Genomic DNA, 26658 nt, shown 5'->3' on the forward strand with positions numbered 1-26658 from the left:
GTCAATGTTTAAACTCCTAAACGGAACTGGCTCTCAGATTTTCCACGTTTAACTTTGTTTAAACAGCACTCAGAACACGCACCAATGTAACGTCTCATTCGGGGAAACCAAACATCCCTTTTGATTCGGTCGATGGTCTTCTCTACTCCGGGATGTCCAACTTCGTCATGGCAAACTCGACCGATACGCCACCTTACAAGCTGGGGTACCACCAATCCAAAGCATAATCCAATTCGGTCTGCTTCTTCACAGGCAAATTTGTTGAAAGTTTATCCTTGAGGATCATAGCGATGTCCTTGAGCTGAACATCTTGTACCTGCATGGCGGAAATCCAATCGTTATCAATTCACATATCTTGAGTACTACCTCTGCTACTGTAGTCGCTTCTTTCGGTGGAAATGTTGGAACTCTACTCATTTTATCAACATGTGACATCCTCTCACCAGGTCGATGTACACTTTCGAAATCGAATTCTTGGAGGCGCAGCCACCAACTAGCTATTCTTGCTGGTAACGGAGTTGCAGCTTTCGTAGTTGCAATGGCATTGCAATCAGTTACTACTCGGAATCGTGTGCCAAGCAAGTAGATGCGGAATCTTTCCAATGTTTCAACAATGGCGAAGACTTCGAGTTCGTGGCTCGAATATCTACTTTCAGCATCACTGCATCGCCTCGTGTAATATGAGGCGGGTTTCAAGTCACCACCTTCTATTTGGAATAGGATTCCAGCTAAGCCTGTAGAACTGGCATCCGTATGCTCTTAAGGACGTATTATTTCTGCCATCATCTCTTGGAAATACATAGAAGCGTTTAGCAGTCCAAATGGCATAACGTTATGCTCATATAGTCCGTCTGGAGTGAGGAATGCTGTTAACTGCTTGCATTCCTCCTTGAGTGGGATTCGGTAATATCCGGCGGTCATATCAAGGGTGGAAAAGATTCTATTCCCGACTGAGTTCAACACACGGTAGTCAACACACATTCGCAGTTCTCCATTAGATTTGTTTACTAGCACTATCGATGCTGCATGTGGTGAAACACTCGGTCGGATAATACCGTGCTGGAGCAGATCCTCAACTATCTGAAACAACTGTTTTCTTTGAGAAAAAGGAACTTGATAACGCTTTCCTATAATTGGGGTGTTGGACGTCACTTTTATCTCCATACAAGCATTCTTGCACCTTCCGATGCGAGACACGTCTTCAGCAAAGCAATTGTCATAGCTGGTGATCGTATCCAGCAATATATGTCGTTGTGTGGTGTTAAGTTGCTTACCCAAGTTGAATTTTTCTGAAGAGATCGTTTGCATTTGTAGAACGCCTGCTTCGAAAACTAAACGTTGATTCTTTTGACATAAGACGTCATGACCTAGAAGTATGGCTTGTGGTAAGAACTGGTCGGGTATGTTGTTTAGTTTTGCGGTGAGTTTATTCCCATCTATGGTCATGACGACTTCGATAGCATCTGCCGACTAGACAACTGATCCGCCGAATCATTTCAATGACTTGCCTGATTTCGTTCTTGTGGCTTCGTTTGAAACTGAGGATTCTCTTATCAGTGAATTGTCGCTTGTAATGTCTGTAGACGTGGTCTGTTCATCTTTGGCGACTGTGGGCTTTTTTAAACGACATTTGTATCGACGAGAACACTTCGATGATATGTGTCCAAATTCATTCCAGTTGAAGCCCTTGAAACTTCCTCAGCCATGCGCGTTGCTGCCGCAATCTGTGTCTTGTTCTTTCGGTTCTGATGAGATCGACGATGTTATTCGACCTGGTGTTGGTGTCGGCATTGAAGATACGTTGGATTATGCATTTAAAAGCTCGTTACACGTTTCGAGGTTCAAAGCGAGTAGCGTTCGGGTAAGAGTGGAATCATTTAAGCCATTAATAGTGTATGAATTTATGGAAAAATCATCCAACCTACCTCGTTTCCCCATCGTTAGCATTGCATAATAATATTCCGTGAACGACTCGTTTTGCCTACGTCTACGCCTCATAAGCTCTCGAAGTAAGTCGGCTACGTTAACTGTGCATGGGAAATCCTTCGTGAGTTCAAAAGCAAATCCAGTCCATGTCTGAAACACATGTTGCGCATACAGCCAGTCTTTGGCGATGCCTTTGAGTTTGTGTTGAGCAGTAAACAAAATCATTTCGTTGCTCAACGAATACAACATTTGCAATTTTTGAACTTTGTGGATGAATTGTTTAGAGGTTAATGTTCTCTGACATGGATCGAAATCTGGAAGAGCACCGATTATGTCTCGAGATCCGTATGGGTATTGCGTTTGTGGCACAGGTGTTCGTTACATTACCGAGAGACCATATTTCGTCGGGTTGTCTTCTACTTTGACGTGCTTCAAAAATCATCATCTTTGTCTTTCTTGTATTGATGACCAACCACCATTTCTCGGAAAATGCATTCAGCCTGTTTATTTGTAATTACAGAGTATAAGGGTTTTCGGCGAGTGGTACTAAGTCATCAGCATATAACAGAACTTTAATTTGTATATCAGCAAACGATACCCCTTCTGGGAGTATATCACAAATGTCGTCAACAAACAAAGTAAAAAGAAATGGGCCTAAAATACAGCCCTGTGGAACACCTGCAGTTGTTTCAAACCATTCTAAAAAGTCCGTTCCATCCCATACAGATGCGCTAGATGAAGCAAGAAATCTAGAGTACATGGTCAAAAATGTACGGGAGATTCCTATCGTTGAAAGCTTGAACAGCAAAGCCTGCCTGTTAACTTTGTCAAATGTTGCCTTGAAATCTACGAAGCAAGCGTATAGTGTTTTTCTTTTTATCATGGATGTTCTAGCAATGCTACTTAAATGATGCATGGTTGAGCATACTTCAAAGGTTTTTTTCTTCAATCCATTTGGTAAGCCTTTCGTATAGAATCGAAGTAAGAATCTTCCTCAAAGTGCTTAAAATAGAAATTCCTCTGTAGTTTTCCGGTAGGTTGGCATTACCGCTCTTGTGAATTGCAAAAATAACTGCTTTCTTTAGGTTTTTTGGCACATAAGAATCGCTGTATGATCTGTTGAGGTATGATAGAAGGTAATTCTTGAATTGAACTGTGCTATTTTTGTAGAATTTTACTGGAATTCCATCTATGCCAGGAGCTATATTGTTTTTCATCTTATGAATTGAAGAATCGAGTTCAGACAAAGATATTGGACAATCCAGTTTGTTAAATTTGTAAAAAGAAAAATAAAAATAATCCGCACAAGACACAACTAAACACTTGAAAGTTTTGAACAGAAGTGAGGTCTTTATTCTAAAAAATACATGACATGAAACAAACAAATAATCAAAAGTGCAAATATGTAATAAAGCGTGAGAACGGATGAATAGTTTGTTGTTCACACCTCTCGGGTTCAACTAAAGATATTTGGTATTCATCTGTTCTCATGCTTTACTTACTGAGGAGAAATACATTGGAATGCAATTCAACTTGAAATATGAGGAATAATAAATGAAACTTAAACATACTCCCCCCTTTTGAGGGTTCTTAACTCTCTAAATTTGAACTATAACTTAATCTTAAATGTTGACCTCGAAATTCCTTGGCCTAGGGATAGGTCTTCTTGTGCGACGATAAAAGATGATGAAGATCCCAATCATGCATGCCAATAATAACAGACTGCTTCCATAGTGGTGGTAGTCATATGTGTTGATGTCAGTGGGGGCAGGCAGTTTCTTAGACTGTTCAATTACTTTCCTGATTTTGGACTTCAAGTTCTCAAACTCGGATTGGTCAATGTGATCCTTTATCCCTATATCTGTTATCTTTGCTGTTGTTTCTTGGTTTGTTGTTATGTTCCAGCTACTTGTATTTAAACTCGGAATAAATGGTGAGGTTATTTTGCTTTCATAGTTCATTTTTCCTTTGATGATTACGTTGGGCAGTTGAAGAACGCAAGTTTTCTTGAATTCCAAAACACCATTTCCAAATAAGATAATAGCTGTACTTTCATCGCTGCAGATCAGATGACCAGACACTTTTGATGGAATAGAAAAAATCCAACTGTTTGAAGATTTGAGTGCTTTCCATACGTTTTGTGACTGTGTCTCCATCAAGGTACATTTGTTGAAACTCTCCTCTTTATGATTCAGTAAAACCATTTCACAAATCTCTAAAGCTCCTTGTTGGATGTTAGTCGGATGAAATTGATTACACATGTAGTTGGTTGACGTTATTCGTTTGCATGCTCCCAGCTCGAGGTCACTCAATAAAAAATATCTATCTCTAGGTAATGATACAGCAAGATATTCCGCAGATGTTTCTACTACGAATGTTTTGTTTCTGTGAATTATAGGAATGGGAACAAGATTAAAAAGTTGAAATTCTTCAGAATCTGTCAGTGGTAGTAACATTTCAAACACAATTGAATCATTTAAGCACCGACCTTTCACTGTTGAGATTTTATACATATCAGTAACTGAACCTTCTGGTAATGATAAATAGGAAGGTAAATTATTTCTTACCAGCTTCAACTGCTCACTTAATTGCTTAGGTGTTATTAGTTGTGGATTGATTTTTCCATGATTTAAATCCAAAAGAACATCTAAAAGAATTTCTTGTATATGCTCGAAATTCGTGAGAACTAGAATCAGATAGGAGGTCAATGCCCCAAGATTCTGCTTTATTCCATTTGTCTTTTGTTTCTCGTTGATGATTGCAAATGTTTTTTTAAGATGTTCATTTAAAGCTTTAAATTGATCCTGTACTTGAGTGTGATCACGCTTTAAAATATTTGAAGTAGCATCTGCAATTGAACTTTGTTTTCTCAAAAGTTCAATCAAATGATTTTCATTTTTAAAGGCATTGTTGATTTGGCCTTGAATTTTGTCTGCACTTTCTTGGTCAAGGATACCAAACAAACTATGTGCCAAAGTTCCGACAATGTCAAATGGTGATCTTGCCATCCTTGTTTTTTCATATTTTGGTGCATGATAATCGTGAAGCAACTCATTGTTATGTTCGATTACTGCGATCCTAATTCGTAGTGTGTTAATTATTGGCTTATAATACATTTGAATAGCAGTGGCTTCTGTACTTATTTCTTGCATTCTGTTGACATATGCTTTGAGCTCATTGAATTCTTGCCAATACGTTGTCAAATTGTAAAATACTAAAATTTTCCAGTGCGTGTTTACCGTGCGAATTCTGCCAATGTCTTCAAAGTACATGCCAACACCATCATCAAGTTTCTTGACATTTACTTGTTGCTCTCGCAACGTTTGACATAAAGATATTGGTATCATTACAAGTGCCAAAAGTAAAACCGAAAGCAATGCCACTTTTTGCCCTTTTCTTGGCCTTAAACATCTCGTGGTTCTCGTTGGGTCGACACTGGAGAAATCTGTGTTTTCCTTTTTATTCTCCGGTTCATCTATTGGAAGTGGGCAAAGATTATGTATTGCTCTTTTGTACGTACCGGTTTGAGTTTTTACATTAGCTACGCGTACTTTATCATCACTTCCCTTGAAGATTTCAATCACACGTCCTAGTTTCCAGCGCATGGGAGGAATATTTTCTTCCTTTATAAGCACCAAGGTGTCAGGCTTGAGGTTGTTTGATTCAGTTTTCCACTTAAATCTTTGCTGCAGAAGATGTAAATACTCATCTGACCACCTTTTCCAGAAGTGTTGTTGAATGTGTTGAATTCGCCTGAATTTATTCAGGCTACTCAATTTGCAGTTTGTTACATCTGGTTCTGCCATTGCTGTAAGAGGACTTCCGATCAAGAAGTGGCCGGGTGTTAGAGCTTCCAGATCGTTTGGATCAGATGATATCGGTGTCAAAGGTCGAGAATTCAATATAGCTTCAATTTGTATAACCACAGTAAGCAATTCCTCATACGTAAGCGAAGCTTCACCTAAGTGGCGAACGAGTAGCATCTTTGCAGATTTTACGGCTGCCTCCCAAAGGCCTCCAAAATGAGGTGAACGTGGTGGAATGTTTTTCCAAGTTATTCCTTCTTCGAGGCAATATGTGTGAATTGCCGCTTGTATTCTGCTTGAATTGAATATTTTTGCTAGTTCTGCCAATTCATTTTTCGCACCAACAAAATTTGTTGCATTATCGCTAAATATTGTGTGACAGAGTCCTCGCCTTCCTATAAATCGTTTTAGGGCGTATATGAATGATTGGGAAGACAAATCTCCCACTACCTCTATATGTATGGCTTTAGTAGAGAAACAAACGAAAATAGCTAAATATGATTTCGTAGGAGTCTTATCTCTGACCTTGTAGTGAGTTTTTATAGGACCACAAAAGTCCACACCGGCATGATAAAATGGTCTTGCTGAATTTACCCTTTCCGCAAGCATATTTCCCATCATCTGATCGATAAACTTTGGCTTTGTTCTAAAGCATATGATGCATCTACTAATTACTTGTCGAGCTGCATGTCCAACACCTAAGATCCAGTACTGCTGTCGGGAGATGGCTATTAAAGCTCTATGTGAAGCGTGCATGTGTTTGAAATGAAGATGTGTTAATATTAATTTAGTTACTATATTCATTTTTGGCATTAAAATTTGATGCTTGGCGTCTGAAGAAATTTTGGCATTTGTTAACCTTCCCCCAACTCGGATCAGTTTTGTTCTTTCATCAAAGTATGGAGCAAGAGACACTATAGATGAATTTCTATTCACAAGCCTTTTTCCTTCCAACGCACGATATTCGTCCGGGAATGACACTCTTTGCGTGTAAACAAGAATCCATCGCGTTCCCTGTCTTAGTTCTTCAACTGTAAGCTGACCTTTATTTCTTAGTTCATTTAGTTTTCTGGAATTATAGTAAAATCTGAAACAGAATGCAAATATTTTTCTCAATGTGAAAAATGAACTCCTGTAATTGATATTTTCGATTAAGCTATAATCGTTTTGAACTGTTGCCGACAACACCGATTTTTTCCTACGTCGTTCTGGAATCACTTCAGGATATTCATATTCCTCGAATTGAATGATTTCTGGATTTCGAAGAAACTCTGGACCATTGAACCATATTGATGATTTGAATAGTCCTGATAAATTTGATCCTCTCGATACTAAGTCCGCTGGATTTAAATGACCCTTGATGAATTGCCATTGATGAAACTCTGAGAGTGATTGAATTTTCGCAACTCTATTTGCTACAAAAGTTTCCCAAGTGTAAGAGGGTGATTTAAGCCAGGCCAGCACGGTTGTAGAATCTGTATAAAAACATACTTTGTCAATTTTCCTTGGAAGTATCTGAATTATTCTCTCCACCAATTCCACCATAAGTACTGCTGCTTGTAGTTCCAGACGGGCTATGCTGACAATTTTCAGTGGAACAACTCTTGATTTTGAGCAAAGCAGTTGGCAAAAGGTTTGGTTTCTTTCATCGATTGATCGTAAGTAAACACACGATCCAAAGGCACTTAAACTGCTATCGGAGAAAGCATGAAGTTCAATTGTCTTGGCAGAAGGAAGAAGAACGTATCGTGGAATGCTTATATTGCTCATTAGTGAGAATTGCCCAATGTATTTAATCCACTTTTGAGCCATTTCATTTGAAAGATTGTCGTCCCAAGACAATTTTGATTTCCACAATTCTTGTAAGAATAGCTTGCCAATGACAATTATAGGTCCAAGTAGCCCAAGAGGATCAAAAAGTCTTGCAAGATCGGCCAAAACTGTTCGTTTTGTTATTTGTGTAGATATTTTGTTTACCTTTTCGTCATTGTAGCTGAAATCAAAGACATCTTGTGAAGGATCCCATATTAGTCCTAATGTTTTGATTATCTCAGATTGATGAAATGTCAGTAGTTTCTCTTTATCTTCTTCAGGAATTCCCTTTAAAATCATTGGATGATTGGAACAAAATTTTTTCAATTCAAAATGTCCTGCTTTGAGTAGACAAATGATTTCATTAAGCAAATTATGAGCATCATCAATGGTCTCTGAACCAGCCAAGCAATCATCCACGTATACATTGTTTTTAACGGCTTGTGATGCTCTAAAAAATGAATCTTGATTATCTTCTGCTAATTTAACGAGACATCTGGTTGCTAGGTAAGAAGCCGATGCTGTCCCATAAGTGACGGTGTTTAATTTGTACAGCTGTAATGGTTCATCAGCTCTTGATCTCCAGAAGATAAGTTGAAATGCTCGATCATCCTCGTGCATCAAAACCTGGCGATACATCTTTGTTATGTCTGCTGTAAAGACATATCTGTGCATTCTGAATTTTAAAACTATTGAAAATAGATCTGGTTGAACGGTTGGGCCCACCATGAGTATATCATTTAATGAGTGACCAGAAGTCGTCTTGGCTGATGCATCAAAAACTACTCGAAGTTTCGTTGACGAACTTTCGGGTTTCATGACGCAATGATGAGGTATGACGTAGTGCCTTTGTGGAATATTGTCCTTGTTAATTGGCGTCATGTGACCCAATGCTTTATATTCTTCCATGAAGTTAATGTAAGATGTTTTAAGCTCTTCATCCTTGCTCAACTTGTTTTCTAAAGAAAGAAACCTTTTTTTGCTGCTTGAAGGGAGTCACCTAAACCTGTGGTAGGATCCTCTTTAAATGGTAATTTAACCACAAATTTACCTTCAGAATTCAGAACCGTGTTTTTCTTGAAATGTTCTTCACACTGATGTTCTTCCTCGCTCTGAGTGTTAGTGGGAATGTCATGGCTTTCTATTTCCCAGAAAGAACGAACGAGTTTATCCAACGATGTCAACGATGGCTTTGTTACTATGTGACAATGAGCATGCGAATTTGAAGCTGGAGCACTTCCGCCTACTATCCAGCCTAGCACTGTGTTTCGTAAGATTGGTAGGTCGTTTGAAACTTTGTATTCTCCTTGTAGAAACAGATCAAAGAATAGTTCGGCTCCCAATAACATGTCAATTTGCTTGGACTTGCAGAAAGATGGATCAGCCAGCTTGATGTAGGATGGAATTTTCCACATTGAGACATCGATTTCTTGACTAGACTGATAGTCACTTATCCGAGTCATGATGTTCGCTTCTACTATTGCTCGATAGGTCGACATCCTAGATTCAAATGTAATTGGGGCCACAAAATCAGATCTGCATTCTTGGCCACCTATTCCGCAGATTGATGTATCCTTGGGATACTTCTTGATTCCTAACTGCTGTAAGAAGGATGTTGTTACAAAATTCAGCTGTGATCCTGAATCAAGAAGAGCTCTGCATGGGATTCTTGTACCGTGTGCTGAGATCACATTGACCACTGCCGTTGCCAAGAACACATGACGTTTTTTGAAGTGTGTTCCTGCTGCTGCATTAACAGCTTGATGTGTGGGCTGCAAACTATCTTTTTCACCCAACGTACTTGGTGAGTTTTGCTGCTGCTTCTGCAGGTGAAGTAACGTGTTGTGGGGCATGTTGCACTTCTGACATTTTCGTGACGTGCATGATTGGGAATATGGCCTTTTTTCAAACAGTTTCTGCATAACATCAGCCTGTGAACAGCTTTTCCTCGTTCCAAACCTGTAAGAGATAAGAATTTAGTACAATTATATATCCCATGCTTACTAGAATTGCAAAAATGGCAAATCAGTGTCTTATCCTGATCAATCTTAGGGGGTATGGCCGCAGTTAACTTCCGTCCATTGTTGCAGATAGCGGTGACTTCTAGGCTCTGGAACTTCTTTTTGTCGTCTCGGGAGTTGATGGCTTCGAGAGTCTGGAATCTTGACTCAACAAACGTCAGAAATTCTTGAATGGTGGGACTGCTTCTCGGATCCTTTAACGCGAACTCAAGCTTTTCCCTGCTCTCCTTGTCCAGTTTTTGCAAAAGAAGATGTACTACTATTGGGTCCCAGTTTACGATGTCATAATTCATATTAGTTATGACTTGTAAGCACTCTTTTGTGTTGTCATGAAGTTTTCTTAAACTTGAACTTGTTGCTGTGGTATTTGGATGTGTTAGCAACTTATTTAGTTGAGCGGTCAATAGCAATCTTTTGTTGTTGAAGCGTTCAACAAGTACTCCCCAAGCTATCTCGTAGTTGCTGTCTGTTGGCTTAAAGTTTTGTATTAACTCTAGGGCTTTTCCAGTTACATTTGCCCTCAAAAAATATAATTTTTGTGCCGGTGGTATTGGCTGATTATGAATCATTTGCTTGAATAAGTCATGAAATTGTAACCAATTCAAATATTCACCGTCAAATTTAGGTAGCTCGATTTTGGGAAGCTTCATCATAATATTCAGAGGTTTTGGATCACTTCCCATTTCTTGTGCTGTCGGAATGACCGTGAAAAGCTTCAGTAATGCCTCCTCAACGCTTTCTTGTAGATTAAAGTATTCTTCTACTTCCTCTGCATTTAACTCTTGATCCAACTTTCGATACAAATTCGAAATCTCATCCCAATTCTGCTCCAGACTTCTTGCTTTTATTTGGGAGAATTGATGAGTATTATTTATGGATGGCTGCTCATTAATCTTGATAATTGACTTCTTTAATATGTTTGTCAACAATATATATCGTGCTTTGTGGTTCATTTGCACACAAGGAATGGTTGGCTCTTGATTTGCCTTTGTAACAATCCCCTTCTTGATTTTGGGAATTGCACCCTGTTGCATAACAAATTCATGGTCATCTTCTGCATGGCCCTTGGTTGTTTTAGCTTCTTCTGAATCTTGTTTCCTTGTATCACTTGGGTTTGGAAGCTCATGCTGAGTAAATTCTGCTATTCTTCTATAAATGTCGGCAGTCATGACTTCTGACGCCTTTCGAACCATTTCAAAATAGTCCTTTTTTAAAATAGGGATGGTCCATGTGTTCCGAGAACCTATCTCGCAAAATGGAATCATTGTGGTCGAATTGTTCCCAAAGTGGTTCTAGTTGCGCCTTTTTCTTGTTTAGATAATCCAGCGTCTTCCTGATTGAACCATCTTTGTTAAAGTTGCGTACGATGGTGCAGATTGATTCGCCCAGTTTTTCTTGGTGAGCGGCGATTTCTTCAATGGTGCTGTTTTCATTCCAGTAAGCCATTTTTTTTTTGTTTTTGTAAGTTTTTCACTATTATTTATTAATTAATGAATTATTTATAACTTGCGCTTTGTTTTTTATTAAAATAACCACTTTTATTAAAATAACACTTATACAGGCTACTAAAACTCTTTTTAGTATTGTCCTGTCACGGTCGCCAATGTTAAATTTGTAAAAAGAAAAATAAAAATAATCCGCACAAGACACAACTAAACACTTGAAAGTTTTGAACAGAAGTGAGGTCTTTATTCTAAAAAATACATGACATGAAACAAACAAATAATCAAAAGTGCAAATATGTAATAAAGCGTGAGAACGGATGAATAGTTTGTTGTTCACACCTCTCGGGTTCAACTAAAGATATTTGGTATTCATCTGTTCTCATGCTTTACTTACTGAGGAGAAATACATTGGAATGCAATTCAACTTGAAATATGAGGAATAATAAATGAAACTTAAACACAGTTCATCAACTAAAGCATTGTTGGGTAAAGCATAAGAAAAAGTATGGTGATTAATCTCAGCCCACAAAAGAGTCTTAAAATTTGCTGCTAGCGTTTTAGCTCCAAGAGTTTTCACCATATTTAGATTACGACCACCCAGTTCACGAACGTTATTCCAGAATGTTTTTTAATTTTACTATCCTCCAATAACTTTTCCGTGAAATTAAAAAAAATGTATTCCAAATTTTACTCACGATAATTTAATTTTTTATTTTTAGATGTCTTGCTTCAAGCCCTCTCAGACACCTTAGTTGAACATCCTGAACTTCTGGCGGCTGCACGTGCTAATCTTGGCAGTTCTTTCGAAAAGCTTCCAACTAATTCATTGGAATCAAAAAACTAAATTCAAAAGAATAATAGCTCACACTATAAAAATAATTGTATCCTTTTATCTCAATAAATAAATATTAATAAAATATAACATCTAAATTAACAACTTAAGGCTAAATTATTATAATATATTATATACACACCTACATAAATATATAATAAAACAATATGTACCAGAGTATCAAATAATAAAATATTATTATAGACTAAAAAGAAACATCCAAAATGCGATAAATTTATCATAAACAAAAAGAAAATTTCAAATAATATTTACCAAATAAATTAAAAAAAATAAGATATAATAAAATATTTATATATATTTAAGAGATAATTTATATACAAAACAAAATTTAAATTAGAATGATTTTATAAACAAATTAATACTCGTGATCGTGACGTATATATAAAATATACATATATTATATAAATATTATAAACAAAATATATATAAATTTAAATTAAATTTAATACCATTGGCATTAATTAATAGTTTAATATATTTCGAACACCACATTAATATTTGACTTGCAATAAATTATTATTTATTATAAACGTGCTCTGAATATAATATTATAATTATACTTATTTATATATAATTATATATTTTACATATTTAAGGGAATGGTAAAATAAAAAGGGAGGAGGAAGAATACGGAATTAATTGATAATAATATTAATTTAGGGGATGGCTTTATGAATAGCGCATGAGTTTTATAAATATATTTATTGTATACATATATCATATTGTTTTGTTATTAAAAAAAAGGATTTGTTTCAAAATAATTGCGTTGGAGAGTAATTTATAAAACCATGAAATTATTATAACAAAAATTATAAACCATAAGCAAATAAATGTACATGAAATCACTGTGAAATAAAAAATTAGGTTTTAGGTAATTTTGTTGTTTTAGAGCCATCTGTAAACAAAAAGGTCCAATATTCACTTTTAAATTTGTAAGCTGTAGCATTATACATAGCTCGGTAAGTTTGATTGTTTGTGTAGTCTTTGTGTTTGCAGGTGAGGTGAGTAATTAACGATGATTCGGAAAGTAGACAAGGTGGGTGAACTGTCGTTTTGTGGGATCGATTGTCCAGCGAAATGTCCATTGTAGAAGCGATATTAAGCGCATTGTAGATTGTAGAGGGAACACTTGGAATTTTTTTCCGGGATAAGATTCGTTTAGCATCATTTGTAACTGGAGACTTAGGTGTGGATATAAACTTTGGAATAAGAAGTGATGTTAGGTAGTTGAATCTTCCTTCGATCAAACAATATAATTTTAAGATTATCAACATTTTGTATGGAGATATTATTGAAAGTAAGTGAAATCAGTTTTTAGCAACTTTTTTTTACAAATGTGTATTATTTTTGTCTTATCGAAAGAGATTAAAGAACCAGAAAGCTTAGATCATTCTTTAATTTCGTCGGTTAATATGGTTAGAAATCGGAAATATTTTTACATTTTGTCATAATAATTAAGTAGTCTGCTCATATGAACTGCAGTTATTAATAAACGACGAACAACCTTCAATCATCTCCCTACAAGAAACATACTTTCAAAACAATCTGAATCCTTATCCTTCAAAACAATACTCTTCTTTTTTCCATAACCTACCTTCTAACTTTTCAGATAAACAGGGAACTAAGCTTTTAGTTCATAAATCCATACCTCACAAATACTTTCATATAAATTCTCCAATTTCAACAATTGCAGTTGAAATTGAGGTAGAAAAATTAAAATAACCATTTTATCTCTGTATATCCATCCAGATCAAAGTTTCTCTGCAAATGATTAAGAAAATATAACAAATACCGTACACACACCTCTACAATTAACTGGTGATTTTAACTCTTGGAGTCCCATGTGGGGCTCTCAAATATCTAATTCCAGAGACAAAATTGTTGAAGATTTTATATCCACCTCAAATCTTCTCATACTAAATGATGGTTTGCCAACTCACTTCTCAACACATGTCACTTTCATACACCTTGATCTCTCTCTCATATCACCACAGCTCTACCCCTTTTCATCCTGGAAAGCCTTTCATGATCTCCATGGCAGTGACCACTTTCCGATAATTACTACGGTCGACATCCCACAATTATAATATTAGATACCAAACTGACTTAGCTAATTGGCCTAAATTTAAAAATAAAATCAAAAGAACGCTTGGAACAGGTCGAACCATCCTTTAATATATAATAAGGAAGCTGCTATTTTAAACAAATGCTGCCAATGCAGCCATCTCAATCTTGTCACAAAAAAAATCCTCTATGGTTCAACAGTGAAATAAAAAACTTCCGACAGTCTAAACAAAACGCTAGCCAACATTTAAAAAAAAAACATCCAACCGAAAGCAATCTTATAGCATACCGAAAATCAAAAGCACTTTTTAGCAGATCAGCCAAAATAGCTAAAAAAGAATCTTTTGAAAGATTCATATCTAATATTAACCCCCGAACGTCTCTAAACATCTTTGGTCTGGCATTTGAACACTTTCTGGCAACTTTATAAACCACTATATTAAATGTACATATACAAACTGAATCCACAAAAATTTCAACACATCTTGATATAGCCAATCATTTTGCTCAGGCGTGGTCTAACTACGCTAAAGATTCAAACTTTTCTCCCGAGTTCATTAACTCCAAACAATCTTGTCTTGAAACAACAACTCAAACTTACAATCTATCTGCATCAGCTCGATCTATAGAACTCCCGATTGGTATCCTTGAGCTGGAAAGTTCTTTAGCTACAGCAAAAGACAAAACTCCTGGCTTTGACAAATTATCTTACCCTATGCTTAAAAATGCACCTAAGTCATTGAAACTGCGCTTCATTTCCCTATTTAACAATATCCTGGACACTGGAGTCATTGAACAATCATGGAACATTGCAAGTATTGTGCCTATTCCAAACACGGTAAGGCTATAAATAAAGTGAGCGGTTACCGCAAAATTTCTTTACTGACTTGTGTAGGAAAAGTTCTAGACAAAATTATTTCAAAACGACTTCTATGGTATTTAGATAAAAATAATATTACGAACATTCATCAAGTAGCTTTTAAACGCGGTATATGAACAACTGACGCTCTCCTACACGTTGATGATTTTATCACATCCGCCCTTTCTTTTAAGAATCATGTCTCAGTTCTGTCAATTGACTTTGAGAAGGCTTTTAACAGATTTGGGATACATGTTGTAATAAAGAAGCTAAGCGATTGGAAGATTGGTCCAAAAATTCTTCAACATATAATACCTTTTTTAACAAAAAGAAAATTTAGAGTCAAAGTTAACAATGTTCATTCAGAATCGAGAATGGTATCCCTCAAGGATTACCCCTCTCGGTGATAATTTTTATATTAGCATTCAATGTTCATTTCTACTGTTATATATTTTTAGACTTCCAGTCGCTCTTAGATTCTACACTTAATTTTCGTTCAGGCAGTGCCCCATGGTCCAACTTTCTTAACAAAATTTTCTGTTTCAAATATATATTTAAAAAAGGATGAAAGCGAAAATAAAACCAACCCAAATCTCTGGTTCAACAAAAGTTCAAACTTGATAGATACTTCTGGTGCCACCTTAAATTACGCTCTTAGCGCCAGTGTCTAAATCTGGAAGTATCTTGTATGACAAAAACAGCTGTCTTCATTATCTGTCAATTTTTCTTCTGTCAGTGCGATATAAACAAAAGAAAGAACAAAAACGTTTGGTTTTGTTAAAAATTAAAATCAATTTTTAAGTAAAACAAAAAATGAATGTGGACAACTCGAGCATGGAATTAGATCCCGAAGTGGCGAAACGTCTCTTCGCCCAGGGTGCAGTACTAATTATAGCTGGGGTTCCCATCGGCACACAATTTGGCATCGATCTGTGCAGCTATACCATAGGAGAAAAATTCCGTGGAGTGAAAATGGTTCCGCCCGGCCCGCACTACGTCTACTGTGAGTCTCAAGGTTTGTATGGCGATTCGGCGCCTCGAATGGGATTTGTCCATTATTTCCATTGCAATGAGATTCTGGTGCGTGAGTGGGACAACGAGAATGAGGAGCTTCGTGAACGACGCATTGCCGACCCTGAATTGGAGAAGCGAAGAATTCGAGAAAACCTCCTCGATCTAGATGAGTTTCTTGCTCCGTACGACTATCGTTTTGCCGGCGACTGGAAACATCTCACCGACACAGTTTCCGAAGAAACAGTCAATCGATGTCGTCCGGCTTTGATCACAATTCGAACGAATGTGGAACTTCAATCGTGTCCAGACTCGGAGAGACCTCGCGGTGTGCCTGGAGTATCGCCAAAAATCACCAAAATTACCAGCGAAGATGAGCTCTTGCCGAATCTTAAGCCAATCGAGGGCACCGGACCCCGATTCACAGAACTCCCCGAGAGAGTGCCAAAAGACGCCACGCCCGAGGAAGTAACCAAACACTACATGGACTGCTCGCAGGCAGTAGACGAACTTATGGCAGCATTCGACAATCCTGAGAAACTTATCGAAGAAGTCCAGCTGTCGTTTGTCATGTTTCTCATCGGTTATTCTGTTGAATCGCTGGCTCAATGGAGGAAAACTTTGAATCTTCTTGCGAACAGTGAAGTTGCCGTTCAGAGATTCAAGATATTTTACATGAAGTACAGTGAGGTGCTGCAGCACCAGCTCCCACACCTCCCCGAAGAGCTCATGGAGCCGAGTGAACACAATACCGTCTACAAAGACGTTCGCAATCTTCTGATAAATCTCACTCTCAGCGGCTTGAGCGTGAGTGCCGAGAGGCTGCGGAAGATGCTGGCTAAAACAATGAAGTGGGAATTTGTGGGATTGCTGGACGATGATCCCGAGGATTTGCCTGTGATTGTGGAAACTTAAAATAAAGATTTTTGTATTCAATATTAAGTCAAAAATTTGATTTCTTTTATTTATTAAATTAAAATGTGAAATTTTTTTGTTTTTCGTTTTCTACTTTTCCTTCTTCATCTCTTCGGAGTCTTTTTCTGTTTCTTTTGGTATTGTATGCTCTTCTTCTTCTTCTAGTACTCCCTTGGGGTCTTCAATGTTTGTATCCTTTAAATTGATGGCGTAGGTTGCTGCCAGATCTTCAAGTTTACGTTGATTCTTTTCCAGGTAGTGGGGTAGCCAGAAGACTGCTTGGACCATTCTAAAGTGAAGAAAAGATAATATTTAGATGTTTCGTAGGCGTATTTTGAGTGTGTTTCTTTTTATTTAATCAAAATGAAAAATAATCGCGTGAAAAATGTCCTTGATATAATCAAACGCACTTAGGGCCTTTGCCCTGCCGGTGTCATATGATTAGAATATATGATTTTTATCTTCATGATGAAATCAGTTGGAACTCAATCAAGTTCAAGTTTAAACATGTTGAAAATAAAAATTAACCTGAACATCATGGAAAACGTCTGGGGATGGCTTTCAAAAAATTCTACGAAGGAGGGCAACACTCTATGAAGCCATACACCACAAGTTACATGAGGTAATTCAGCACACGTTACTAAAATTAATTTTAATCTATTTAACCTAAACCATAAGATTTTGTATTATTTTCTTTAATTTAAAGCGTATTACAGGTGACACAAAAAAGTATTTACTTCTTATGACCTTCTTCGGAAAAACCACCATAAAAGTTGTAGATTTAAATTTAGTCCAAAATTAGTGTTTGCAATATAAACTCAATATACCTCATAATACCTCATTCAGTCCACACTATGCACCACGGTCTTGAACTAGGACCTGGACCCAAAATGATGCCGGATATTATACAATTTTATAACAAAAGAAAGCAGTACCCGTGGAATAATGGTTAGTGCGTTGGACTCTGTTTAGATCAGTATTTATATTTCGATAGACATATAAATGCTGCTCTGACCAGGGCCAGAGGAGCCTTCGCTCTGACGAAACGGCTGTTTTTTAGCAGTCGGCTTGACCCCAGAGTGAAGGTAATTTGCTACATGGCCCTCATACGCCCAATGATCGTTTATTGTTGTCCTGTGTGGTTCAACGTTGCCCCTTCCCAGATGGACAAGTTTCGGATGTTCGAGCGGCAGTGTTTACGACGCTGTACCAGCTTATATCGAACAGCCGAGTCTTCTTATGCGCATATTAATATTTTAACGAGGTCCTATACAACGGGGCTCGAATCAACAGAATTGATATTTTCGTGATAAAACTTGTTCGAGGTCACATTGCAAGAGCTATGTCTTCGACCAACAATTTAATTTTCGGAGCGTTCTATCTGAACGACGAGTATTTGAAAGTGCACGCTTGAGCGGCTTCATTCCACCAGAGGCATTTCTTTTTTTAGACAAATGCGGTCTGATACAGGATAGATTGGCAGTTCCGTTAATCTACTACGTCAGACGAAGAACCTTGGATAGGCGACTCCCATACAATCGGGACGTCATGGCACAAGGCGGAGCAGAGCTCCTTCCGTTCAGTAGGGCTGTGTCCGAACGGGACCGAACTGATAGGGTGAAGCAGGAGAACCAGTTTTGGTGGCTTCAACCGGCACTTGATATTGGGTAGTAGGGATGAAGTTTTAAGCCATGGCCGGCTACATACTTGTTCAACAGTTTTAGGGTTTAGTTTTAAGTAGAATAGGCATGGTGGCACCCAAAAAAATACAAACAAAATAAAAAAAGGATTAAAAAACATGGAATATAAAAAAAGGAAAACAAAATACAAGAACACGTTAGATTTGCTGCTGTGGTTGTTCTAGTTTTAAGTTGTTTTTAGTTAGAATAGGTAGTTTAAGTTAGCGTTAAGTTTTATATTAAGGACCTTATTTTAAGTAAAAATTAAAAATGGATCTTGATATTAGTTTTTTTCAATATTTTCTAATAAACACAAAAATAAATGAAATTTAAATTGAAGTAAAATATATCTTAGGTCCGAAAGGCATTAGTAGTCAGTGTTATAGTTTAACTTAGAGTGTCCGTATGGGACCATTAAGTTAGTTGTAAGTTATGGATAATTAGGCTAGTTTTATGAATTTTTGTCTAGCTTTAAGATATGTTTAAGAATGAATTAATAAAAATGAATTTAAAAAAAAAGTGCGTTGGACTGTCATGCAAGGGGTCTTGGGTTCAATCCCTGCCTGTGCCACCTTAATTTAAAAAAAAAAGAGGCTGGGATGCGACCCACACTGATAACTTCCCATCCCGTCTGTCATTTTTCTTGGTTAAAAGTTTGTCTATATGTACTCGTATCAATTTTTACCAAATTTTCGTACTATTTTTTGTAGATTTTATATTTTATGAAAAAACGGATTTTTATATAAAAGTTACTGAATATCGAAAACAATATTTGCTGTAAAATAAAATTAGTTTGAAGCCAATATTTCAAATTTTTGAAAAGATATTTGCGTCGAAAATCAATTTTTACCAACTTTTATTAATTCTTTTTTTAGGTTTTTATGTTTTTGTAAAAAATTTGTCAATTCAATTTTTCTCAACATTTTGCAGAATGTTGAAAACAATATTTCTTTTAAGATAAAATAAGTTTGAAGCCCAAGTTTCAAGTTTTTGAAAAGATATTTGAATCGATATTCAATTTTTACCAACTTTGAGTAATGTTTTTTTTAGGTTTTTATTTTTTATAAAAAAAACTGTCAATTCGATTTTTATCAAAATTTTATCAGATGTCAAAAACATTATTCTTCGTTGCACAAAATTGCTTTTGAGATGAAATCATATTTTAGTCGTAAAATTTTGAAGGTGACAAATTTTTTTTCAGTTTTTTTGAATCTTTTATTTCGACTCTAGGGACCTTGAAACCTCGAGAAATGTCAAAATTTTCAATTTGACAAATCGGGCCCATTACAATAACTTCCTATGGGAAGTTAACAAAAGGCGTTGTTGACAATGCGGATAAATGCAATCCGGCTTTAATAAAAAACGAAAAAGTAATTGTTGGCAATGTGTGTATTTTTGAACATTAAAGGCATATCACAATTGAATGCTTGTATAATTTTTACTCAAATCGATCCTTGCTATCAGACATCTCGTGGCAAACAAAGCCGACCAAGGTGTTGAGTTGACGAAAAACTATATACCACCTCGCGCTTCATGTTCGTTAACTCTTCAGGCAACTATGAACAATGAAAGTGAAAATTTTAATCCAGTTGCCAAAAAGCGAAGATTTTCTTCTCCCCAGCTAAAAAATCGTGGTAGATGTTTCATTTGTATTGAAGAAAATTTAACAACAAAGAACAACAAAACGGACCTAGTTTGCCGTGTTTGTAAAAGCAATCACAATCAAAATGTGTGTTGTAAATGTGTGGAAAGTGCTTAATAAAATAGTAATAAAAACTTCTATATACATACATACATACATATTAATATTTCTAATAATATACAAGTTTAATATTTTTAGAAACAAATGAAATTTGTACATTATTTACTAAATGTTTGTTTTTCTTATTTAATCTTTGGGTTCAGACTGCATAAGAAACTTGAAAGTTTACATTCCAATTAAGGCAATTTTAACTATCGAGTTAAGTTTACTTCTATAAAATTGATAGTTAATCAATTTTTTTTTTCATTTAACTGAAAGCTGAACTTTATAATTCTGTGTTTTATTTAACTTCTGCACAACCACATTTAATGTTTTCTGTATAAGGGTTTCTTGCCATTTTGGAAAAGAAATAAGTAATATTTCCTTACAATACAAATCCCGATGGATTGTCTGGGGAGTGCAATAACGTGTTTGGTAGTTTTTGTACTGTGAACGAAGAGTTTAGTATAAAAAAAAATAACTAGTTGCCTTTTAACAAGGAACCCTTTTACACAAAATATTAAATAAATTTATACTATCAATAAATAAATCATAGAGTAATAGAGTTCAGCTTTCAGTCGAATGAAAAAACATGATCAATTTTCATTTGGACATAGGTACATAAGTTAACTTGACTTGATAGTTAGTGGCCGGTTTTTTTGTTTTTAGTTTTTGAACATGTTATAGATTTATTTCTAGCAAAACATTAATGCTATTAGATTAATATTATATGAAAGTTTTTTTTTAAAGAAACAATATATTTAAAGTTTTATTTAATTTATAAATCCATTTTAGTTTTTTAAATGAAGAATTTTCATTTTACTGAACAGCTGACTGCCAAAAACCAACAAAATTACATTTTGTTTTAATGTTGGTCTGAAGCCTTGGGTACAAAAATCTCTCATTAAAAAAATTAAAATTAAAAATAAATTATGGAAAAAATGCGTCAAACATCAATCCAACTCAAATTTAAAAGTACGGTACAAGAGACTGTGTAAAAATATAAATAAAGAAATAAAAGACGCTAAACATAATTACTATCGTTCAAAAATAAGCTCAGCGAAAGGTAACGTGAAAAAAGAATGGCAAGTAATAAATAGTATTTTAAACCGTAACAGTTCGAATAATATAAGTTCTATTGTGCTAAGTAATGGTAATGAAAATATTTCAAATCCCATAGAAGTCGCGAACGAATTTAGTAAGTATTTTGAGTCGGTCGGGCAGAATCCTTTCTCCCAGAGTTGTAACGTCGTCAGTAACTTTTCTGAAAATCAAATTTCGCAAACCAATAGTTTCCTCTTTGATCCAATTACGGGACTTGATGTTTTAAAAACTATTAATTCTCATAATAACTCTTTTTCGCATGGCAGAGATAATTTGTCAAATATAGTTCTAAAACGAATCGGATTGAACATAGTTGATATACTTTCACATATTTTCAACCTAAGCATTAATACAGGTATATTTCCAGATGAACTTTATTATTCCCCTTTTCAAGAAAGGAAACAAAGAAGATAAATCTAACTATAGACCAATTTCCTTGCTGTCTTCAATTTCCAAGGTTTTCGAAAAACTTGAATGCTTGCTTATCTTAATAGAATCAATTTTTTTAGTCCGATGCAATTCGGTTTTAGAACTGGACGATCTACGGAAGATGCTCTTCTAGATTTTTTTTGTATTCTGCAAAGTGGTTTAGATCGTAAATATCACTGTACTGGACTTTTCGTGGACATAACTAAGGCATTTGATATGGTTAACCATAAAATCTTGCTAGACAACCTTAAAATGGTTTGAGTCCTATCCTAAAAATAGAATGCAGTTAGTGAAAATTCAAAACTGCTTCAGTGACCCTAAAACTAGTCACTTAGGGGTCCCTCAAGGTTCAGTACTCGGTCCAGTTTTATTTCTAATATACATAAATTCTATTTTTTCGCTTCCAATAATTGGTAGAATCAAAGCCTTTGCAGATGACCTAGGAATTGCTTACTGTTCATCTAGTCCCTTAAATCAAATATGTGAAATAAATCATGATGTTCATCTGCTTAGATGCTGGTTTGCGAAACATGAGCTTATAGTCAGCAATAAAACTAAACTTATGTATTTTAGTCTTACTCGTAAAATATCGCCTGATATTCCTATAGTTTTTCATTCTCATGAATGTACTAATTATCAACTTTGCAATAAAAACTGTTTTACAATTGAAATTGTAGAAGACTTCAAATACCTAGGTATTACTTTTGACCAAAATTTAAATTGGACCAAACACATATCGCTTTTAAAGAACTATCTGTTTTCAGCTAATCGGAATTTTTATCAATTGAGGAAACACTGCTCCTTGGAAATGTTGAAGATGGTCTACTATGGAATTTTCCATTCAAAATTAGAATATGGCATCTGTTGCTGGGGTGGAGCATATGTGAATCATCTTAATCAGCTAATTGTCTTACAGAAATCTGCGACTCGAAATGTTTGCAAAACGCATCGACTAGCTAACTCAATGCTTTTATTTAGATACCAGCAAGTCCTACCTGTTCGTCATTTATTTTATTTTAAAGTCCTCAAAGTGTTTTTTAAAAGGTCAGGTTATCTGCAAAGTCCGATTTCGGACCTTAGAAATCTTCGCAGCAACTCTGCTTACTTGGTCAATATTCCCTTTTTTCGCACCACTAGTTACAGAAACTCTTACCCAATTATTTCATGTAAACTGTTTAATACACTACCGGTTAACATTCGCAGTATAAGAAATATGAACGTCTTTTTGAAAAAAATAAAAATATGGCTTCTTGATTTGGATCATCATGCTATCGAAATGCTAATTCAATTTGCAATTTAACTAACCTTGTCTCTGAATTGTTTCTTTAATTCTGTTTATTTTTGTATTGAATTCTGTTGATGAATAATAATGTTTAATAATAATGTTTAATTGTAATAACCTTTAATTGTACACCCCACACAAACAATGTATTAATTAGATGTGCCATTTACACTATTTTTTTCTTAAATAAATTATGGCACTAACTATTCTTGTTTATATATAAGTTATTAAGGATTACCATGTAGTTTTTTTTGTTAATAAGAATAAAGAAATTTGAAATTGAATTTTACTGTTCCGATCACATCATTAAAAATTATACTAATAAAAGCAACAGTAAGATTTTGCTTGAGGGGCTAAGCTCGATGTTAATCGAATTAAAACAACATTTTCCTAACAAAACTTCAAAGTGACATTTAGTTTAATGACGTAAATTTACTGATTGCTATTAAAGCTCATCACTAAAGCATTTCAGATACCTCCTGTTTAAAATTTTACTGATGGATTTTACTGATAAGTATAACCGGCCCCTTACAGAGATTTTCCTTGACTAACTTTCCAGTCAACTTTAAAATAAAGTTGCCTTAATTGGAAGGAAATTTTTTGGCAGCTCGCTAATCCGATACTAGAAACTTGCTTTACTTTCAAGTCACTTATGTCGCCTAAACTTGCCCACTGTTAACCATTTTTGTGTCAAAGATTCAAACACCCAATTTTATCTGTGAAAAGTGTGTAAAACCAATTTTTAACAAACTTCTGGCAAAAAACTGTCCTCCTCTAAACACCTAATTTTGTATATTTTCAGATAATTGGAGGATTGTCAACTAATAGGATATTGGATAACGTTCTTTCCAAACAACAACATCCAATTTTTATTTGGAGAAAGTTTTTAATAGCAAACAAAAACAAAAGCTTACAGGATTTTGAAAAACTACAAATATGTATGTCGAAAGACATAAGAAGTTTCTGTTTGGAATCGTCTCCATTTCTTTTTTGTTCAAAATGTCAGCTGATTATGATTTTGTCATTTAAATGAAAGCAGTTAAGCATTTTCAAAATAATAATTTAATGTACAGTGGTATTTGAAGTTATGTATCAGAGCGTTCTTGGTCATTTTCGAATTTTGACAATTCTGATCTGAAATTGTTCAATCGAACTGAATTGAGTTGAAGCAACTTAGACATACGGAAAACACAGTGATAGTCACTTATCACCTTAGCTGATTCCAAACCTGATAAATGTTAATGGAAGTTTTCGAAAGATTTACAAACAACAATATCTATTCTATAGAGAAAAGGACCTTTTTCTTAAATCCGGGAGAATTTATAATAATATATTAATTTTTAATAATCCAAATTTTCGACCCCGAGTAATATGGTAAAAAATCCCGAAAATCCCTCTCTATATTCAGATGTTGCAATTTACACTCTGATATCTTCTTTCCAAAACTACAGTTCACGACTATAAGCTTGCTTATTTTTCTTTAATTTAAACTCATAAACAATATTGTGGATCCAATTGTTTGCCAAATATACATTTTAAAATCTAGGCAAAACGAAACTTGAATGAAAATGAAGTGTCCACTTTTGGTCGACACCTTTATTATGGTTGTTCACCCCTAAATTTCGATATTTCTAAATCAATTAGGTCTTATAAGATATGCGTTGTAAGGAGATTTAGACATATAGCTTGAACTCATACACAAAAGTTCTGGTCAAAAATTTCGTCAATCATACTCAAAATCCAAAGAAAAACTAATATTAATGGTTTTCGAAAACTTTGAATATAAGTTAGGATAACATCATTAACAGTTCACGAAAAAACAGAACTGCAGTAATGAAAGCTTGTATTTGTTTTTTTTTTTATCATCGGTATCGGTATCTCTAGTGTCTTGAGAACTCGGGTAGTTTATATTAATTGCTTTACGACTTTGACAATGAAAAACAAACTTTGTATAACTTTTTATTCCTTTTGACTTTAACGGTTACGAAGGTTAGGAACCTTTGGAATATTTAAATACTTTTGAAATTCCAACTTTAATTTCTTATTATGTAATTAGAATATTAAAAAGAATGAAATGTATGAGAAAATTTCAACCTACTCACTTAATTAAAATATATCCAGAGCAAGCAAGTAGTAAAAATAATCCAGACGTTTTAAACATCTTCCAATAATCGACAACAACTTGTTCGTTCTTCATTATTTTTATTTTTGTTTATTGTATTTTTATTATTTTGTTTACGATATTAATTTTTGTATTCCAAAGAAATTATAGAAAAGTTAAATTATTTTCTAGGAATATAATAAAAATGTGACCAATAAATCTTCCTTCCGGCCACGTACTGTCTGTCTATAAATTGAATTGAAATGTCAACGTGTATATCAATAAATTTGTCCTTGAAGTATACTCGCGTATGGTGTGATTTTGTTTCAATGGACAGGACATTTGTTTTGGAAATTTATTGTAACGTTGGAAACATTATTTTTGTATTATAGTTGAAACGTGAATCAATATAAATTATTGTTTTTTTTTCTATTGGTTTGTTTTGTGGAAGATGATGGCGGTGTCAACAATATTATTGGTTTGTATTAAGCGCTTTAATGATTTTGGACACATGATTCATTAATAACATAATTAGAAAGAATACGATCTTGGAAGAATTAGTGTAATTATAATATTTAACAATCAACAAGTGGATACATAGAATAAAAATGGAAAATGTGTGTGAGTGATTTGGCTTTACAAACCTAACAAACATACAACTTTATAGTTATGGTCCGTGAGGGAAGGTTGGAAAAATTGTTAAAATAACCTATGTAATTTTTTTAGTCTAATTTAGTGCCAAGTTCTATAATTTTGCTCGTTTCAAAAATAAACATACATATTTAAGATTTTTGATACTAATGAGACAAATAATCAGGTTAAATTCAATTTTTTAATAAAAAAAATAAGTAAGTGGGTAATTTTAAGGCGTCAATACTTGGTGGATTTGCTTCTGTTCTTAAAAACTACTTCACATTTTTACAGTCTTTGATATGTTGCCTTCGCATTTGTGAGCGTGTTTCTATTTTCAAATCTTTTTAAAAATTTTCTATGGGCTTTAGATATGGCGATTTTGATGGCTGACACATTCTTTTTTTCAAATCAACTTGTCACGACTTTAGCAGTGTCTTTTTGGGGTCATTATCCTGCTGGAATGTAAACACTAATGAAAGATTATGTTCTAAAATTGTAAGCATATCGTTTTCTAATATTTGCATTCATGTACATTTCTTTGATCATAACATTAGTGATTATAAGTAAAACATCCCAACATTTGTATATTACCGCCATTATGCTTTCTTGTCTTTATGGTGTTTCTAGGATTTAGTTCTTCATTCTTTTTCGTTTTAGCATAAATCCAGCCGTCAGTCCACACAAATTTATTTTCGTCGCTGTACACAATATTTTTCTTTGACTCCCTGTAGCTTATTTGAATGCAATTTTTATTGCACCATTTCGAAAATGGGTAGTTCTTTTTAGAGCTCTTTACAATATTCTTGATGGAGTTAATAGTTCTACAAATGTTATAACATCATCTGCATAGATTAGTTATATAGAATCATGTAAAACAGAAGGCAAATCATTTATAAATGAAATAAACAGTAATGGGCCAAGGTGACACGCTTGAGGTACATCAGAATTGACTTTAAATTGACATGGAGGGTTACTCT

At 34.8% G+C, this 26658-nt stretch overlaps 3 protein-coding genes across 5 annotated transcripts in view; 2 read left to right on the forward strand and 1 right to left on the reverse strand.

Moving 5' to 3' along the window:
• Nucleotides 1–12738, forward strand: part of LOC129938341 (mucin-2) — a 304608-nt gene extending 291870 nt beyond the window's left edge. For all 3 annotated transcript variants that reach the window (XM_056045829.1, XM_056045828.1, XM_056045830.1), the window contains one exon: nt 11730–12738. In XM_056045829.1, the coding sequence (XP_055901804.1) occupies nt 11730–11854 (125 nt within the window). In that variant the 3' untranslated portion in view covers nt 11855–12738. The remainder of the gene's footprint in view (nt 1–11729) is intronic.
• Nucleotides 12739–15548: 2810 nt separating this feature from the next.
• On the forward strand, nt 15549–16787 carry LOC129941898 (protein AAR2 homolog). The gene has a single exon (XM_056050668.1). It carries the CDS (start codon nt 15600–15602, stop codon nt 16710–16712), a length of 1113 nt encoding a protein of 370 aa, XP_055906643.1. The 5' UTR covers nt 15549–15599; the 3' UTR covers nt 16713–16787.
• Nucleotides 16729–25292, reverse strand: LOC129941899 (uncharacterized). Its single transcript, XM_056050669.1, has 2 exons — nt 25050–25292; nt 16729–17001 (listed from the first exon to the last, which is right to left on the reverse strand). The coding sequence occupies exons 1-2, from the start codon at nt 25142–25144 to the stop codon at nt 16803–16805; spliced, it is 294 nt and encodes a 97-aa protein (XP_055906644.1). The 5' UTR covers nt 25145–25292; the 3' UTR covers nt 16729–16802.
• Nucleotides 25293–26658: the final 1366 nt, after the last annotated feature.

The sequence above is a fragment of the Eupeodes corollae genome, chromosome 1 (genome assembly GCF_945859685.1).
Source record: "Eupeodes corollae chromosome 1, idEupCoro1.1, whole genome shotgun sequence".
Taxonomy (NCBI): Eukaryota; Metazoa; Arthropoda; class Insecta; order Diptera; family Syrphidae; genus Eupeodes; species Eupeodes corollae.